This window comes from Grampus griseus (genome assembly GCF_964374135.1).
Source record: "Grampus griseus genome assembly, chromosome: 20".
NCBI classification, from domain to species: domain Eukaryota; kingdom Metazoa; phylum Chordata; class Mammalia; order Artiodactyla; family Delphinidae; genus Grampus; species Grampus griseus.
In genome coordinates this window covers 19,655,176-19,672,673 of record NC_139014.1, presented here as the reverse complement: position 1 = coordinate 19,672,673, position 17,498 = coordinate 19,655,176, and the positions used below count along the sequence as shown (strand labels likewise).

The 17,498-nt window shown below is 50.4% G+C and overlaps 1 protein-coding gene across 2 annotated transcripts in view; it reads right to left on the bottom strand.

The window, feature by feature from the left end:
* Positions 1-17,498, bottom strand: part of ACLY (ATP citrate lyase) — a 42,650-nt gene that overhangs the window by 3,832 nt on the left and 21,320 nt on the right. For both annotated transcript variants that reach the window (XM_082678942.1, XM_082678943.1), the window contains 11 exons: positions 16,550-16,691; positions 16,097-16,265; positions 14,231-14,335; positions 12,856-13,052; positions 10,323-10,404; positions 9,516-9,626; positions 5,321-5,448; positions 4,630-4,723; positions 2,436-2,590; positions 938-1,088; positions 595-738 (listed from right to left, as the gene is read on the bottom strand). In XM_082678942.1, the coding sequence (XP_082535068.1) occupies positions 595-738; positions 938-1,088; positions 2,436-2,590; positions 4,630-4,723; positions 5,321-5,448; positions 9,516-9,626; positions 10,323-10,404; positions 12,856-13,052; positions 14,231-14,335; positions 16,097-16,265; positions 16,550-16,691 (1,478 nt within the window). The remainder of the gene's footprint in view (positions 1-594; positions 739-937; positions 1,089-2,435; positions 2,591-4,629; positions 4,724-5,320; positions 5,449-9,515; positions 9,627-10,322; positions 10,405-12,855; positions 13,053-14,230; positions 14,336-16,096; positions 16,266-16,549; positions 16,692-17,498) is intronic.

Genomic DNA, 17,498 nt, shown 5'->3' with positions numbered 1-17,498 from the left:
GAAACGAACCTTTGCTGCTGTGAGCCACTGAGATTTTCGGAGTTGTTTGTTACAGCAACCTGCAGCATTATGTAGCCTATGGTGACCAATATGTCCCCTTAACCCTGACCTTAGTCCTTTCTCCTATTAAGATTCACCTGGGAAGCTAAAGTTACCAAGTTTCCAGCTCATTGTATTTTCACACCACAACTGAACACAATAAAAACTGTTTAAGGGCAGTCTGTATTATAATGGAAAAAAAGCTGCCTCGGGCTTCCCTGGTGGCGCAGTCGTTGAGAGTCCGCCTGCCGTTGCAGGGGACACGTGTTCGTGCCCCGGTCCGGGAAGATCCCACATGCTGCGGGGCGGCTGGGCCCGTGAGCCATGGCCGCTGAGCCTGAGCGTCCGGAGCCTGTGCTCCACAGCGGGAGAGGCCACAGCAGTGAGAGGCCCGCGTACCACAGAAAAAACAAAAAACCCAGCTGCCTCAGTGCTGGCATCTGTCAACAAAGCTTTTCATGTTGGGAGCCGAGAGCCCGGCTGTGCCCAACTAGATCAGTGCTCTCTCATCCTCATCCACCCTGTAGATCCAGTGCCGTGAGAGCGACAACTTACCGATTTCACTCGGTGACCAATGCCCATGATGAGTTTTCCTTCCTTCTTCATCTTGTTCACAAACTCCATGGGGATGATGCCACTGTCGAAGGCCTTGCTGAACATCTTGGCTGCTGCATCCAGGGCACCCCCAAACCGGTCGCCCTATAGGAGAAGCCAGCCCATGTCGCCCCAAGCTGTCGGAGTCCCCTTCAGCTTCGCAGGCCAATCCGGCGTGCCCCGAACAGCCCCCAGCACGGGGTGTCACACTCCACGGCTCCCTCTACGACCCTCCTGCAGCCAGGCGGCATGATGCTAAAGCCTGGTGTCCCTGCTGTTTACCTCCCAGGATGACGGTACTCACGATGGTGAGCAGTCCCGAGGTGAGGCTGGAAACCAGGTCCTTCCCGGCCCGAGCGCAGATGATGGTGTTGTGAGCCCCAGAGACGGCTGGCCCGTGATCAGCCGTCACCATCAGGCACATCTCAATGAACTGGCAGGAGTACTTGGGCAACCTGGAGGGGGGCGTAAAGGAGTGAAGGGGAGAGGACAGGAGAGCTGGAACAAAGGCAAGAGGCTGAACAGGAGATACGCTGACAAGGCCACGGTCCTCCTGTCTCCCGTCTCCTTGAACAAGTCACTCAAACTCAAGAAAGGCAGCGACCTCCCAGTCCAGGCCTAATACTATCTTACAACTCCAAGGCAGCACCCTCTGATTCCTGAGTGGCTCTGGATGTCGCCCAGATCAAATACTGCTTTTAGAACTGAGGTTAGCAAGCAGGGTTTGAAATCTCTTCTTTAGGCAGTTTTCAGCCTGAGTTGCTGTGACAGGATGTGACCTTTTTTGTGGTTGCTGCTCTCCACATGCCAGACAGAGAGGAGGTGAGATCCCTGTCCCTTTCACAGTGCACAGTGATCAGCCTCCCAGCTGATGATTAAGAACAAAGTCTGGGGAATTCCCTGGCGGTCCAGTGGTTAGGACTCCATGCTTTCACTGCCGAGGGCACGGGTTCAATCCCTGGTTGGGGAACTAAGATCCCGCAAGCCGTGCGGCGCAGTCAAAAAAACCCCCCAAAAACAAGATCCCACATGCTGAGCGGTGCAGCCAAAAAAATCCCAAAAAACAAGAAAACAAACAAAAACCAAAGTCTGGAGCCGTGGGGACGCAAGAGCACACACAGTAAAACCTGCTCGGGTGTTACAACCCTTGAACTTTTCCCAAAGGGTCCAAAGCAGGACCAAGACCCATCTCTCTTCAGGTGAGGGCAGGACACAAACCAAGACCTCCACCTGGCTTTCTGCCCAGAGCCACTCCAAGCCAGGGCTCTGTGAACATGTACTCATCGGCCTCCTTGCCCAACTGTCAGTCCCAGGGGAGGGCTAAGCTTGGGAGCTGCAGAGAAAACCAATTTTTTTCTCCATGCAGGCTGATGAGACACAAATTTACAGAGGACACAATACAAGGTACTTTAACTGTGCCAGTTCAGCAACTCCAGCAGGCCTGCACTCCTTAAGCTACTGGACGCCTCTAGACCTCCTTTGCTAACCCCTACCTTTCTCTCAAAGAGGCCTGCATTCAACTCTGGCCCGTTTCTTTAAAAGTTCCCATGGGAAAGGGGCTGATACAAGATCCCTGATGAGGTCATTGCTTTCTACTTCTCTTGGTTAAGGCTGGCCTTTCTGTCCTTGGAAGACCTAGGACCAGCCTTTATCTCTTTTCTCTGACCTTTCAATTGATCTGTGGCCATAAAGAGTGGACCTGGACATGGTCCCCAAGGCTGCCCACTCCCACTCCCTTGTCAGGGGAAGAAAATTAACTCTGAGTCACGGGGCCCTGCCATCTTCTGCCCTCCACGCCTCACCTTTTCTGGAACCAGAGGAGGCCGAGGACCCCGCCGATGCCCATCTCCTCCTTGAAGACCTCAGTGATGGGCATGCCTGCGTAGATGAGCTCCTGGCCTCGCTCATCACAGATGCTGGTCATGAATGAGGCAGGTTTGCGGATCAAGCCCAGCTCCTGAGCAGAGATGGGGGCAGAGGCAAGCAGGGCTGTGGTGACCACAGAGATTTTCCCACAACAGCCCCACTGTCTGTGCCCAGAACCAGTGTCCCAGGCAGGTCTCAAATTCTGGCGGCCAAGCAACGGCTCTCAAAGTCCTCCCAATAAGGAAACGCAAAAGCCCTTTTATTAGATCATGTGGGGCGTAGAAAATAGGAGCAGTCACGCCATGGCACCCGCTCAGCCTGGGCACTGTTGCTGGTCTTTACCAAGCGTTTGCGGGCCCAGGCAGTTCGCTAAGCTGTTGAAATCCAGGGGTTCATTTTAACCTCACAAACAGAGTAACCAGTCCCAGGTCGCCTGGCTAAGAAATGGAAGAATGAATCCCAAGGGACAATTTTTAAAATACTCTACACACAGCTACCAGTCCCCCAGCAAAACAATGAGGCACATGGCTGGGAAAATGGGGAATCCCCTCAACACGTCCTTTCCCTGGGGGAGGGGACTGAGCTCCTGAATCCTCCGTTTCCAGAGTTGGGGCACAACAGGGGTAGCATCAGCTAACTCTGTCCAAGCCCATTTCTTCAATTATCCCTTGTGAACTTAAGAAATGCTTTTAAGTTATGTTTTAATAGAAGCAACATGAATACATCCTCCTTTTAAAAAATCCACACTAGAACAGCTAAAATCATGTTGCCTTTGACCTCCACCCCATCTTGGTTTTCTGCCTTCGTGTTTCTTAGTTTAGTGGACATCTTTCTTGACCTTTCTTTCTCCACTTTTATTTACGCGCATAGACACGTGGAGAAGAGACAACGGTGTTTTGCGTGCCTACATTTTTCATAATCATAATATAAATACTGTCCTATAATGTGCTGGTCACTCAATGAATCTGAGCTCTACACATGTCAGCACATACGTAGATCTAGTTCATTCCTTTTAACTACTGTAGAGTATCCCCTCGTATGACAATCCTACAGGTTGGCCATTCCTCCACTGATGACCATCAACTAGAAAAATATTCTTGAACAAGTGTGTGTACGCAAGCATTTCCTGGAAGGAGCTTTCCAGACTTGGAACGGCCGGGCCATAAGGTAGGAGTGCTGTTAAATTGGATTGACATTACCCAACTGCCTTTCACAAAGGCTGTGTCAATTCCACTCTCGCCACCAATGAATGAATGTAGCAGCCTCCTCACACCCATACAAACAATGTATCAGAGAACTGTTTTTTTTTTTCTCTTTGCTGACCTGTAGAGCAAAATTGGTGTCACAGCTTCTACTTTGGTTTTTTTACAGAGTGAAGTTGAGCATCTCTTTATGTTGAAAGGACATCTCCTATCCATTTTTCTAATGGGTACTGGTCTTTTAAAAATTGATTTTCTAGGGACTTCCCTGGTGGCACAGTGGTTAAGAATCCACCTGTCAGTGCAGGGGACACGGGTTCGATCCCTGGTCCAGGAAGACCCCACATGCCGCAGAGCAAGTAAGCCCGTGTGCCACAACTACTAAGCCTGTGCTCTAGAGCCCGCGAGCCACAACTACTGAGCCTGCGCTCTAGAGCCCGCGAGCCACAACTACTGAGCCCATGTGCCACAACTACTGAAGCCCGCGCGCCTAGAGCCTGTGCTCCACAAGAGAAGCCACCGCAATGAGAAGCTCACGCACCGCAATGAAGAGTAGCCCCCGCTCGCCGCAATTAGAGAAAGCCTGCGTGCAGCAATGAAGACCCAACGCAGCCAAAAATAAGTAAATAATTTATAAATTATTTTTTTAAAATTGATTTCTAAGAGTTCTTGTATATAAGGAAATTCCCTCTTTATCTATGCCCCCGCCTTAGACAAGTAGCCTGAAATCTCTTAGCAGGTGCAAACAGCTCTAGAGGACGTCGTCTGTCCCCAGCCCCCGTCCCCAGGTCAGGCCACACAGCTGTGGGAGATACACGCCGCCCCTTGCCCTCCTGGGCCCTGCATTTGTTTCACCTGCTGGTCAAAAGGGGCCACCTCACAAGCTCCAGTGCACCTTGCCCACACAGTCAGGGACACACGTGGCACCTACCCTGGCCCAAGAGTAGTCCATGGGCACCGTCGGAGGCGGCACCTCCTGAGCAGGTATGATGACCCCTCTGGCCACGAGATCCTCGTACACGGACCTGGGAGGCAGGGGAAGGGGAGGAGAAAAGACATCCATGTGGATTTTATTCTTCTGGGCTCTTTAAGCTGCCCCACGAACGGTCCTCCCTCTTACCCCAGAGTTTCCCAGCTCTGTATCCCCTCCTGTCAGCAGTTACCAGGTGGATTCCCGAGAACTAAACGAAAACAGGTTCTAGCCAAGGCCTGCCCCACCGCCTCTGAATGGGGCTTTAGAGAAGGCTGAGAATCTGGAGGCCATGGAAGGCCAGAGGGAAGGAACAGGAAGAGACAATAGCTTATCTAGCAGCTCTTTATCAATTGGTTTGAGATGACATTTTCTAATGTTTCTATGCCCTTCTCTCATTTATGGCCCGCCAACTAGGTAGGCTCAGAAACGGAATGTTTTTAACACCAGTCTGAACGGCACGTAACTGCTGCTTCTAGAAACAAAACAAAATGAAAGCCAAAAAGAAAGGATTTTGCACCATCCGTAGAGCTGCCTTAGACACCTGAGAGGGTCCAGGAATATCAGACACCTATATTTTGGAGAGGGTGCTGTCCTCGGGAGGGAATGGGAAAGGGACAGGGAGGTGGCATGCTCCACCAGCTCCGCGTACTGGATGATCTCTCCAAGTTCATCGAAGCTCCGGGGCACAAACACTCCAGCCTCCTTCAAAGCCTGGTTTTTGGCTACTGCAGTTTCAGAAGCCTGGTTGGCACAAGCTCCAGCGTGGCCGAACTGTACCTGGAAGGCAAAGGAGAACGGCTTTACCAGGCCTGTTAATCCCCCGAAAGAGAGGACAAAGGCTCCTGGGACCATCGGCACTGATTATAGGCCGGACCCCACTCAGTGCTCTATGTGAATCACTTCAAGCCTCCAGAAGGCTCAATAAATAGGCACGATGGCTGACTCTCATTCACAGATGAGAACCCGAGGCAGCAAGCAGTTCAAGGGCTTACTCAAGGTCACACAGCTGGTGCACTACACCCAGGACACCAAGCCAGGTGCCCAACTCCACAAACACCTTCATCTGGCTTCCCGTGCGGCACTTGTTGGGGTGGGGGTAGGGAGACAGAGAATAGCCATTAGTTTTGAGCAACTGTGCGAAGTTACAAACTGCCAACCTTAGCTAAGCTGAGCTCATAGGCATGATCTGACTGTCCTGCGCATACTTCGTATAAAGGATGTACCCTTATTAAGCAAAACAGAACACCAGAAGGTATCATTAAAAATACAAATGGGACTTCCCTGGTGGCGCAGTGGTTACGAATCCGCCTGCCAATGCAGGGGACACGGGTTCGAGCCCTGGTCCGGGAAGATCCCACATGCCGCGGAACAACTAAGCCCGTGCGCCACAGCTACTGAGCCTGCGTGCCACAACTACTGAAGCCCGCGCGCCTAGTGCCCATGCCCAGCAACAGGAGAAGCCACCACAATGAGAAGCCCGCGCACCGCCACGAAGAGTAACCCCCGTCCGCAACTAGAGAAAGTCTGTGTGCAGCAACGAGTACCCAACGCAGCCAAAAACAAGTAAATAAATTAATTAATAACAACAACAACAACAAATTTCCAGCTTCTTATAAAAAGTCAGATTTTGGGCTTCCCTGGTGGCGCAGTGGTTGAGAGTCCGCCTGCCGATGCAGGGGACGTGGGTTTGTGCCCCAGTCCGGGAGGATCACACGTGCTGCGGAGCGGCTGGGCACGTGAGCCATGGCCGCTGAACCTGCGCGTCCGGAGCCTGTGCTCCGCAACGGGAGAGGCCACAACAGTGAGAGGCCCGAGTACCGCAAAAAAAAAAAAAAAATCAGATTTTGCACCATTTGGCCTGTACTGTATTCCTACTTAGCAACGATCACAGGGAGCCAATTAGCTATTGCCCCCTTCCACCTGAGCATGAACTAAGATTAAACTATAAACTCAACAGAATATGGAGGGGTAACTGTTATGGGGAGTGAGAGGGAAGAGAAAACCAATCAGAAGAGCTACGTGTTACCTGTTGTCTCTGATTCAGCAACAAGGAAAAGGAATTAACCTATTGAAACTTGGTATGAAACCCTGATTAGGGCAGGTGTGGTGGGTAATCATAACAATACCTTCCCTGTTTAAATAACACTGTGTCCAGGCACTTTTCTAAGAGCTTTGCAAATGTCATCATTCAGTAGCTATGACTGTTTCCTCTCAACAAGGAAATGGAAGCGCAGAGGGGTAGAGTCACTTGCCCAAGGTCACACAGGTAGTACGTGGTAGCATTTGAACCAGGCAATGTGGCCTCTCACTGTGCTCTAGCACGACATATAACAAAAGGGGCTCAAGTGTTGAAAAGGTTAGGAGCCACTGCTCCAGTTAGCGAGGCTTGAAGACACATGCTTCAAAGTGGGTTCCCAATGCCTTCTTTAGCATTTAATCTGCATGGGTGGATGGGGTGGGAAGGAGGGTCTGTACTCACATAAACTTAGAGAACACTGCGTCCAAGGAAGTTAAGCAAGTGTAACTCAGATTTCTCAAAGCTAACACTAAAGCTTTTAGAAGGGAGAGAGATGATATTGCATGTTCATAATTTACAGGAGCTTCCCGTTGTTTGTTTTTGTTTGGGGGACCACTGCTACAGGACCAGTGTTGTGTGAAAATGCCACCTTACCACTGTCCCCTTGTCTCTACTCCCAGAGCCCAGTTCTCAGTTCAGTTTCCCCGAGGCACTGAACTGAGGATGTTACCTATCTCATCTCCTCTACAGGGCAGAAAGCTCTGCAAAGTCATATGACCTGTTCAAGAAATCAAAAAGCACTTCTTAGCTGGCCTGTCAAGGTACTATTCTACATTTGTATATCCTTGAAACTACACAAAGAAAACTGTTAAAAAAATGAATCACAAAGCAAAACACCTTGAGGACCTGCCCTACCCACGGGGCGATGCTGAGCACCTGGCCAGAAACAGAAGAGCAGGGTCCTTGCCCTCTAGGAGGTGCCCTCGGCATAACGGGAGTGGGGCGGTGGGGGGCTCTTATACAGCAGAGCTGGTGAAGAGAAACCCTGGAGGGAAGGGAGGAATTATTTTTGGCTGTTGTGGTGGAGGGGAGAGCAGCCGTGAAGAAAGAGAATCAGGGGCTTCCCTGGTGGCGCAGTGGTTGCGAGTCCGCCTGCCAATGCAGGGGACACGGGTTCGTGCCCCAGTCCGGGAAGATCCCACATGCCCGCGGAGCGGGTAGGCCCGTGAGCCATGGCCGCTGAGCCTGCGCGTCCGGAGCCTGTGCTCCGCAACTGGAGAGGCCACAACAGTGAGAGGCCCAAGTACGGCAAAAAAAAAAAAAAAAAAAAAAAAAAGAAAGAGAATCAGGAAGAGCTTCATGGAACAGGTGTGCTGAAGAATGGACATGAGTATTTGCTAAGAACTGTATGTGGCAGACCTTTACAATTACCTTCTTATGTAAGTGAGGCAACAATCCCGAATCATCCCCTTTTTACAGCTCAGGAAACTGAGGTACGGAGAGGCTAAACGACTTGCCCCAGTCACACAGATCCACCAAGAGCTGATTCTCAAGCCTGTGAGAGTGGAGCTCAGCCCTGGACGATGGGCAGGATTCCGTGACCTGCTCCCTCCCGTTTCACTTAGAAAACAGATACACACACGTACACAGTTCATAGTTACACCAGATGGATCCTATGATAGGCATTTATCGCACCCTGCCCCTTCTTAGAGTCAACATAACCTGAACTCTATGTCGACATCTCAAAATCCACCTCATTCTTCTCCTGCCTGGTTTCCAATTACGTGGCCGTGCCGCGAGGACACAGTCCCCTCCCGACCAGCGTTTAGGGTGTTTCCTTTTCTTGCCATCGCAACACTGCAGTGAGCATCCTTGTACACATACCTTGAAATATTTTTGCACGCAGACCCACAGAGTAAATTTGCAGGAATGGAACTGCTGGTTCAAAAGAGGTGCATTTTACAACCGGACAAAATACTGCCACTTGGAGGAGGGCAGGACTCTGAAGGGGAAAGGCGAGCAATCCGGGGGAAAGGATAGGGTGACAGGCTAACTCGAAGAATCGAGGGTTTAAGCGTAGGGATTATCATTGCTGCAGGAATCCTTGATGGCCGAGTTTTATTTCATATACACAGAGCAGAGGTCAAGGCCTTACACGCAGAGCCTGCTCAGCCACTGATGAACTGATGGGTGACAGGTGGTGGTTTCCTCGGTTTCATCCTCACCAGGTGGGCCATCTTCGAGATAGAGGATTGTCTAAGCTGGACTACAGGGGCTGAGGTCTGGCCGATCCCACCCCGCAGGAGTCCGACAGCTCAGAGCTTTTCTATCTAACGTCCACTACAGGCTGTACTTACTTCTGCCCACAGGCACTGTCACAGGCATCCGGTCATGGTAACACATACAGAGGTTTTCTTCTACAGCTTCTCCCCGTGCAGAACTTCCCACCACCGCCCTCCCCAGCTCTGAGCCTAGGGTGTATCCTCTCCCTCCCAGGCCTCCCTCTCGCTCAGCGAATTCCTCCTTATTCCTTAAGGAGCGGTTCCTCTTCTCCAGGAAGCCACCTCAACTCCTCCAGGCAGTAAATTGCTTCTACTCTGAGAAGGGACTCAGAGCCTTGTTCTGGCCTTAATCTGGCTATGAGTTTGTCTCTTCCAACTGGATTTTAGCTTCTAGAGAGCAGGGCCCCAGCTGGACCTTGTAGGAACCAAGCAGGTAATAAACATTTATCGAAGGAACCAGCTGCTTCATAAGACGACCACACGGCTCCCCGCAGACGCCCCCCCTCTCGGCCTCCCTGCCCAGCAGGGATCTGTCATGGCTATACCTCGGAGGAGAACATGGTGGCACAGGTCCCGATGCACCAGCAGACCACGGGCTTGGTGATGCGGCCCTCCTTGATGCCCCGGCAGATCTTATATTCCTCCGTGCCTCCTATCTGCCAGAGAACAGGGAACAAGAAAAAGCCCCCAAGTCAGTGGAACCCATTCTGAGTTGCACCTAGAGCAGCAGTGCAGCAGGAAATCTGTCCCACATCAGGTAGGGGCCGGGGCCATCAGGTGTCCCGAGTTAGAACTTGGCTAGAAGATGAGGGCACATGGGCTTTGGCCTGGAAGATTGAGATCAGATGCAAGGAAGAATGTTTAAAGGGCAGTGGGTATCCTCGGAGAGTCCCCGGAACTCCCCTTTCCTGATCTAAGGGTATGAGATAATTTAGGACCAGACCTGATCAGGGGCACAAGTAAGAGAGGCTCTTTGACTCCAGCTACCCACTGCCCACCAGGGACAGACTGGGGCCAGCCAGTGAAAGCTTCTCCTCTGCTGGCACTAAAATATCTGTGCCGCTGAGAGGCAAGAACTTCTCTCCTAGGAACAAACATGGCAGTGTTAACCGTGGCAGCCTCTAAGCCCCAGTGTCTAGGGAGCAGGATTACCAGGGGCTGCCACTTTCAGTTATAGATAACCAAAATGCGTGATTTTTTTAAAAACTAAAATCATCGTTACTTTTATAATCAGAAAAAAAATTTTTTTTACTTTAATAATCAAGTAACCTTTTCTATTTTAATTGAAGCATAGCTGATTTACAGTGTTGTGTCAATCTCCGCTGTAAAACCATTTTTTAAAAATAACTCACCTCTCCAAGAACCACAATCATTTTGACTCCTGGAGTGTCCTGGTAACGTAACACATGATCCATGAACGTTGAGCCGGGGTACCTGGTGAGAGCAGGGAGGATATTCATGAGCAGGAGACTCGGTGAGGTGAGGTGTGTGTACCCGTGTGGGAAGCACACCTGTACTAAGAACACTGTGGGGTTTTTTTGTGGGTGTGGATGCCCAGTGAGGGTCCAGAGATGCCTTAGGAATAACGGGCGAGGGGGAGGTAGTAAATGGGGCACAAGGGAAGGGAAGGAAGAGGAATTAGTGAGCCCAGAGAAGTTCATACGGCAGTAAGAGATGCCTCGAGAGCACATGTGGGGTGAGTTTAAAATATGTCCACAAGTTCTTTGAAAAGTGTGGAAACTCATGCCTCTCCTCCTGAATTTGGGTTGAGTTTAATGATTAGCTTCTAAGGAACAAAATATGGAGGAAGTCATTCTGTAACATTGACTTCCAAGGCGGGGTCATAAAAAAATTGCTTCTGTCCAGCGCTCTCCCCTGAATCGCTCGCTCTAGGGGAAGCCAGCCGCCGAGTCTTGAGGACTCTCAGCAGCCTGTGCAGAAGCCCACAGAGAAGAACCACCTGCCGGCCACGTGGATGGGTCACCTCCAGCGTGCCACATCTGACCGCCTCAACAGAGAGCCCACCTGCCAGAACTACCCAGCTGAGCCCTGAAGCCTAACGCACAAGAACCATGAGGGTACACGTTCATTGTTGTTTGTAGCCACTTTGTTTTGGGGTGACTTTTTTTAATACAAAGCAAAAGATAATTAATACAATGTACCAAGCTATATCCTAGGCGATTGCTAGAAGGTCTATGTATAAACCAAAATATTTTTTTAAATTTTCTACTGTCACATGAGTTTGCAAAAGAGTTGTTTAAGGCCAAGTAAGCTTCAGATCTACAAGGTCCCTGTAGATCTTCGAGTGCTTCTGATATGCTCAGGGGCATTTAAATCCCAAGAGGACAGTATAACTGGCAGCACTGCCCAGACCCGTCTGACCCAGAGCCTTTCGTCAGGGAGCACCTGGGGACTAGGGTCCCAAGGCCACCTCCCTGAAGACCTCTCCCTTCTCACACAGTTGTTCCATTTGAAATGACTTGGCGGAGCCAGAAAGCCTTGACAAGGTGACTCACTCTCCCAACAGCTTTTGCTTCCTGAGCCAAACAGCTGCAGTAGTGACAGCAGTAAGGACAGTAAAGAGTGATGGCTAACATTTATTATGGTAATAAATACCAAGCATTGCTCGAAGACATTACTCAACTGATGTCCTACCGATTACTGTTCCTACTAACAAAAATAATGAGGACACTATCTGCGAAATAATAAGAAATATGTATGTCTCTGCTCCCAGTTACTGACACGGAGCTCTGAGAACCCTTGTAATCTCCTGAGTGACCAGGGGCGCTAGGAGCATCGTCTGTTCTGATATTTGGTCTTTGACACCGGTTCCTGACACAGCCCTCCTAAAAACTTTGTAATTTCCTTAGTCATGGGGGTGATAGGAGTGTCTTTTGTTCTCATGAGGCAACTCTTGGAGGGCTCCTGCGGTGTGCTCACCAGAGAAGGCAGGGAAGCTCCTCGCACCCAACATGCCTTGCCCTATGCACCTCTTCCATCTGGTTGTTCCTGAGTTGCATCCTTTTGTAATAAGCCGGTAAGCTAGTGAGCAAACTTTTCCTGAGTTCTGTGAGCCCTTCTAGCAAATTATCGAACTCGAGGAGGGGATCATGGGAGCCTCTGATTTATAGCCGGTGGTCAGAAGTACCAGAGGGCTGGACTTGTGACTGACATATGAAGTTGGGGGCACTCCTGTGGGACTGAGCCCTGAACCCGTGGGACCTGACGCTATGATGCCATCTTGAAGTAGAGTGTCAGAATTGAACTGAATTGTAGGACCTCCAGTTGCTATCTGCAGAGAATCAGAGAACTGCTTGGTGTGGGAAAATCTGGCCACATTTGTGGCCAGAAGTATGAGTATGGTAGTGAGTAAAGGAACAGTGTTTCCTTTCACTCTTATTAACTACAACTAGCACTGAGTACTAACTAAGCACAGGCCCTGTGTTAGTCTCACTTAATCCTCCAACAACCCCAGGAGGTAGAGATTATGACCTTACCCATTTGCTACGTAAGGCTGATGGAGGTCTAGGGAGGGTTGGAAACCTGCCCAGGATTGCCCCCACCCCGCCCCCCCAAACAGGGAAACTGGGATTTGAACCCCCAGGGTCTGATTTCAGAATGAGCCCTGCTAAGCAGTGCACTCTGCTGCCACCCTCCGGCCACAGCTCAGACAACAAAGGGAATTACCCCCAAAGCCCAAACACCTTTCAAAACACCTTCCTGTGTTTTTCTCTGTATTTTCTGATCTTATGCTCATGTTGGTCCTGAGACAGAGAAGAGATGCCCCACTTTATGGACTTAAGAAACATCCCTGTGTGCATGGAGCTCAGCGGCGGGCGGCGAGCAGAGATAGAGGACCTAGCGCCCTGTCCCTCAGCTGATCACCTGTCCCCGCCGATGGCCACGCCCTCGTAGACGCCATCCGTGGTCCGAGAGATGATATTGTTGAGCTCGTTGGACATGCCGCCCGAACGCGAGACATAGGCCACGCTGCCGGGGCGGTACAGCTTGGAGGCCAGGATGTTGTCCAGCATCCCGCCCGTGTTCCCGATCTTAAAGCACCCGGGCTTGATGCCACCAACCTGCAAGGGCGGAAACCGCGGTCAGGGAGGAGGGCGGGCTGATTGACCATAGAGCTCGGGGGGTGGTCACAGAGCCCTGGATTACCCGCCCAGCCCACCCTGGCCAGCACCTGCATGTCGGGGTTCCTGCTGAGGAAGACTCTCTTCTCCCATCAAGAGACATCACACAGAAAAAAGGGAGCCTTATTGGTAAAACGTGGCTTACGACTGCAGATTTGGAGGTGTACACTCAGGGTCAGGTCGCCTCTTCTGCTCCAAAAGGGCAACAGCACCCAGTAAAAGTGTCTGATGCAAGTGTGCACCTCTGCTCAAGATCACCCTCTGTCTCCAAGATGAAAGGTCCCTTGCTTAGCTCAAAAAGCTTACGCTTGAGGACATGGGGAGGGGGAAGGGTAAGCTGGGACGAAGTGAGAGAGCGGCATGGACATATATACACTACTAAACGTAAAACAGACAGCTAGTGGGAAGCAGCCGCATAGCACAGGGAGATCAGCTCGGTGTTCTGTGACCACCTAGAGGGGTGGGATAGGGAGGGTGGGAGGGAGATGCAAGAGGGAGGGGATATGGGGATGTATGTATACGTACAGCTGATTCACTTTGTGATACAGCAGAAACACACCATTGTAAAGCAAGTACACTCCAATAAAGATGTTAAAAAAAATTCTTAGCTTCAGCCAAATTTTTAAGGCAACAACTAAATAAAAACAAACAACAAAAACAAAAAAACATTCACAGGGCCATTTTTTCTTATGTAAAGGCCTTTGGGTCAAAAATAAGGTCCCTAGGTAGATTTTTCTTTGGTTTACAGTTGAAGGAATAATCAAAGACCATGCTATGGTTGTCTGAGGGTGGACACTTAAAAAAATCTTGTTAGCCCCTCGAAACTGTAAAGGTGATATGGTCTGCGGAGAGAGCCCTTTATTAACTGAAGTGGACAGGGAATTCCCTTGCGGTCCAGTGGTTAGGACTCAGCACTTCCACTGCCAGGGCCTGGGCTCGATCCCTGGTTGGGGCACTAGGATCCTGTAGGCCGCACGGCGCAGCCAGAAAAAAAAAATTCACTGGAAATGGACAGCCTGACTTTCAACAGGTACTCTCTCAATCTTTTCAAACTAGATGGGAGACAGTAGCATCAGCAATGAGCTTCCTACGGGCCCAGAAGTGGAAGGGATGCTCACGGTGGCAGGTCCAATGATGGTCACTCCCTTCTGCTCTGCCTTCTTGATCAGCTTCCTCGTGAGGGCCTCGGGGATGCCTTCAGCTATGATGGCGATGGTCCGGATCTAGGGCACGAGGATAGTCCCTTCCCGTTATCATTTCACCACTAGAGATGTCGAGGCAGTGACCATTCCAGAACCCATCTCCCAGGGCCCCTTCCAGGAGTAATGATAACAATATGCACCCCCTTCTTCCCACAGGCCTCTGTTCCTACCCTGCTTATTCAACCCTCCCCCCAAAGAGAGGCACCCAAAACTACGCTCCATCGGTTAACACCACAGTGAGTCAGTAACCAAGTGGAACAAATGTTTCTGAAAACTCGCTGTAGTCAAAACTGTTATATTCTCACCTATCCAAAAACTCATGAGACCCAGCCCCACCTGTTTCCCACGCGTCCAGGTGCCGGAGCATAAAGCAGCTATCCAGGGCTATCCCTGCTGTGCCCTCTGAGGCTCTGACTCTACACCCCCACAGGACAAAACCTTGATAGAAACAAGCTGCTTCCACACTTGGACCAGACAGTGGGCTGAGGGAGAAGCCAGAGGGGGTTGGCGGGTCGGGGGGAAGATCCAAGGCAAACTTTTTCTATAAAGGGCCAGACAGTGTTTTGGGGTCTGTTGGTCATGTGGTCTCTGTGGTAACGACTAAATTTTGCCTCTGCAGCACAGAAGCAGCCACGGACAATATGTAAATGAGTGAGCATGGCTGTGTTCCAATAAAACTTTATTTACAACAGGCAGGGGGCTGGGTTTGGCCCTTGCATTGTAGTTCACCAACCTCTGTTCTAAACTAGAAAAGCCACTCATTTTTAGCAGGTGTGTTTTCTTTTTTGCTTCATCGAGATATCAGAACAAGTTTACTCCAGTCATAAACTGAAGTAAGCCAGTCTGGGATCAGACAATAATTTTGAACAGAAAACTCAGTATCTTAATCCCTAAGGGCTCTTACAAATCAGTAACAAAAAAGATAAACAGCTCAACAGAGAAAAAGGAGGCGAGGCCGTGTCACAGAATGCAAATGGCCAATACGTATTTTCGAAGCTCATCTTAGTTAATAATCAAAGATATGCAAATTAAATAGAATGCCTATCATTTTGTCAAGTATGTACGTTCTTTATGTCCAAGCGTTCAATGTTGGCAAGGGTAGAGAGAAACAGTCGTTCTCATGCTAGTGATGGGAGTTTACATCCCCAGTTCTGGACCTTTCTGGAGGGCCCCTGGGCAGGATGGATCAAAGGCTTTCAAATCTGCACATTCTGATGCAGCAGTTTGACCTCGAGACATTTATGCTGGGTAAACAATTAAGGATCTATGCTCATCATGAGACTCGAAAAAGCAAAAATGATGTTGCTGGTAAGTATTGATGTGGAAAGAGTCACTGAAGGATTATAAGATAGATACAGCGTTATTCCATTTGTTCAAACCCAGAAAAAGGTGTGAATAAGGATGTACTCAAACGTCAGCAACCATATTTCTGGGAAATGAGACCCGAGGTATTTACCCTCTTCTTCTTACTATCAGCATTTAATTCTTTTCTATAATAAATACGTAACAATTTTACAGTAAGCAAAAAAAGTGCTTTTGATCCTGTTTTGAAAGCCAGTCTCAGCACAGAGAGGACCTGGTGGAGGCAGACGGCCCCGGACTGACTCTCTGGCAGCCCGGGTAAGCAGCCCACCAACCCTTGGTGACTACCTTGCCTCCTGAAGATCAGGTCTCCAACCACTATCCCCCCAATCACTGGCCAGTCCCGAGTCCCAAGGCCTTTGTCGCAGCGGACGCCATTCAGGGTGCCCCTGCCTCCCGCCCCAGGGCGCAGGGAGCTACCTGTGCGTGATTCATGGTCTCCATGGTGCTGTCATAGGCTGAGCGCAGGGAGGCAAAGCTGATCAGCACATCCACCTCCGGGTGCTTCTTCATGGCATCAGCCATGTTCTTGAAGACGGGGATCAGGATCTCCTTGTGACCCCAGTAAAACTTCTGTTTGTGGTCCCCGCTGTGAGGAAGGCAGAGGAGGGGTCAGGACACTCTTAACCGGCCAGGGCTCGGGAGGGGCTTCACCCGGAAGGCGGAAAGGCAGGGTCTGCCTTCAAAGAGTTTAGTCTGTGGGGGAAAAAGATCCCCCAGGAACATCGACCGCCCCGTCTGGGGTGGGCAGATGCTTCTCGGGCAAAGGGGACAATCCAGGGCTCGCCCAGCTCTGTGCTGCTGCTGGAGGAGATGGGATGAGGACATCCCGCTCGGTGGCCACGTCCAGCCTCCCTTCCGTGCGCGACTCACGTGAAAGGGTAGACCATGGCAGCCACCGAGGGCTCGTCGCGGGAGCAGACGTAGTCAAAGTCCAGCATGCCCTGCACGGCCCGGGTCTGCATGCCCCACACGATGGCCTTGGTATGGCGGCTGAAGAGGGTGGCGCTCTTTCCTGGGGGGCAGAGACAGAGCGAGTATACCCAGAACACACCCCCCGGGGGCTGCCTGCCAGACCCCTCCACGCCCCACGTCCTGCGAGGGCGAGGCGTCAAAACTGCAAAGGAATGTCAAGAAGACGGAACTCTGAGAACGTGGGGGAGGAGGCGCCTAGATTTCTTCTGGAAAGAGGTGGCAGAGAGCGCAAAATGAACCGAGGGAACCTGCCTGGCTGGCAAAGGGCTCAGCAGGGAACAGACAGCAGAATTCCTACAGGACCTGCTCAACTTCACAGGAAAGGTATGTACATGCAAATGAGGGCTTGATCAATTATTTTTAAAGTCACCAGCAAAAAATGTTAAGCTCTCCCAATTTGGGTGACCGAAAGTTTTTTTTTTTTAACTTTATTTTTTTTCGGGGGGCGTGGGCATGCGGGATCTTAGTTCCCCAACCAGGGATTGGTTGAACCTGTACCCCCTGCAGTGGAAGCACGGAGTCGTTTGTTTTTTTTGGGTTTTTTTTAAATTTTAATTTTATTTATTTGTTATACAGCAGGTTCTTATTAGTTATCTATTTTATACATATTAGTGTATACATGTCAATCCCAATCTCCTAATTCATCCCACCACCACCCCACTGCTGCTTTCCCCTCTTGGTGTCCATACGTTTGCTCTCTGCATCTGTGTCTCTATTTCTGCCCTGCAAACTGGTTCATCTGTACCATTTTTCTAGGTTCCACATATATGCGTTAACATACGATATTTGTTTTTCTCTTTCTGACTTAGGAAGCATGGAGTCTTAACCACTGGACCACCAAGGAAAT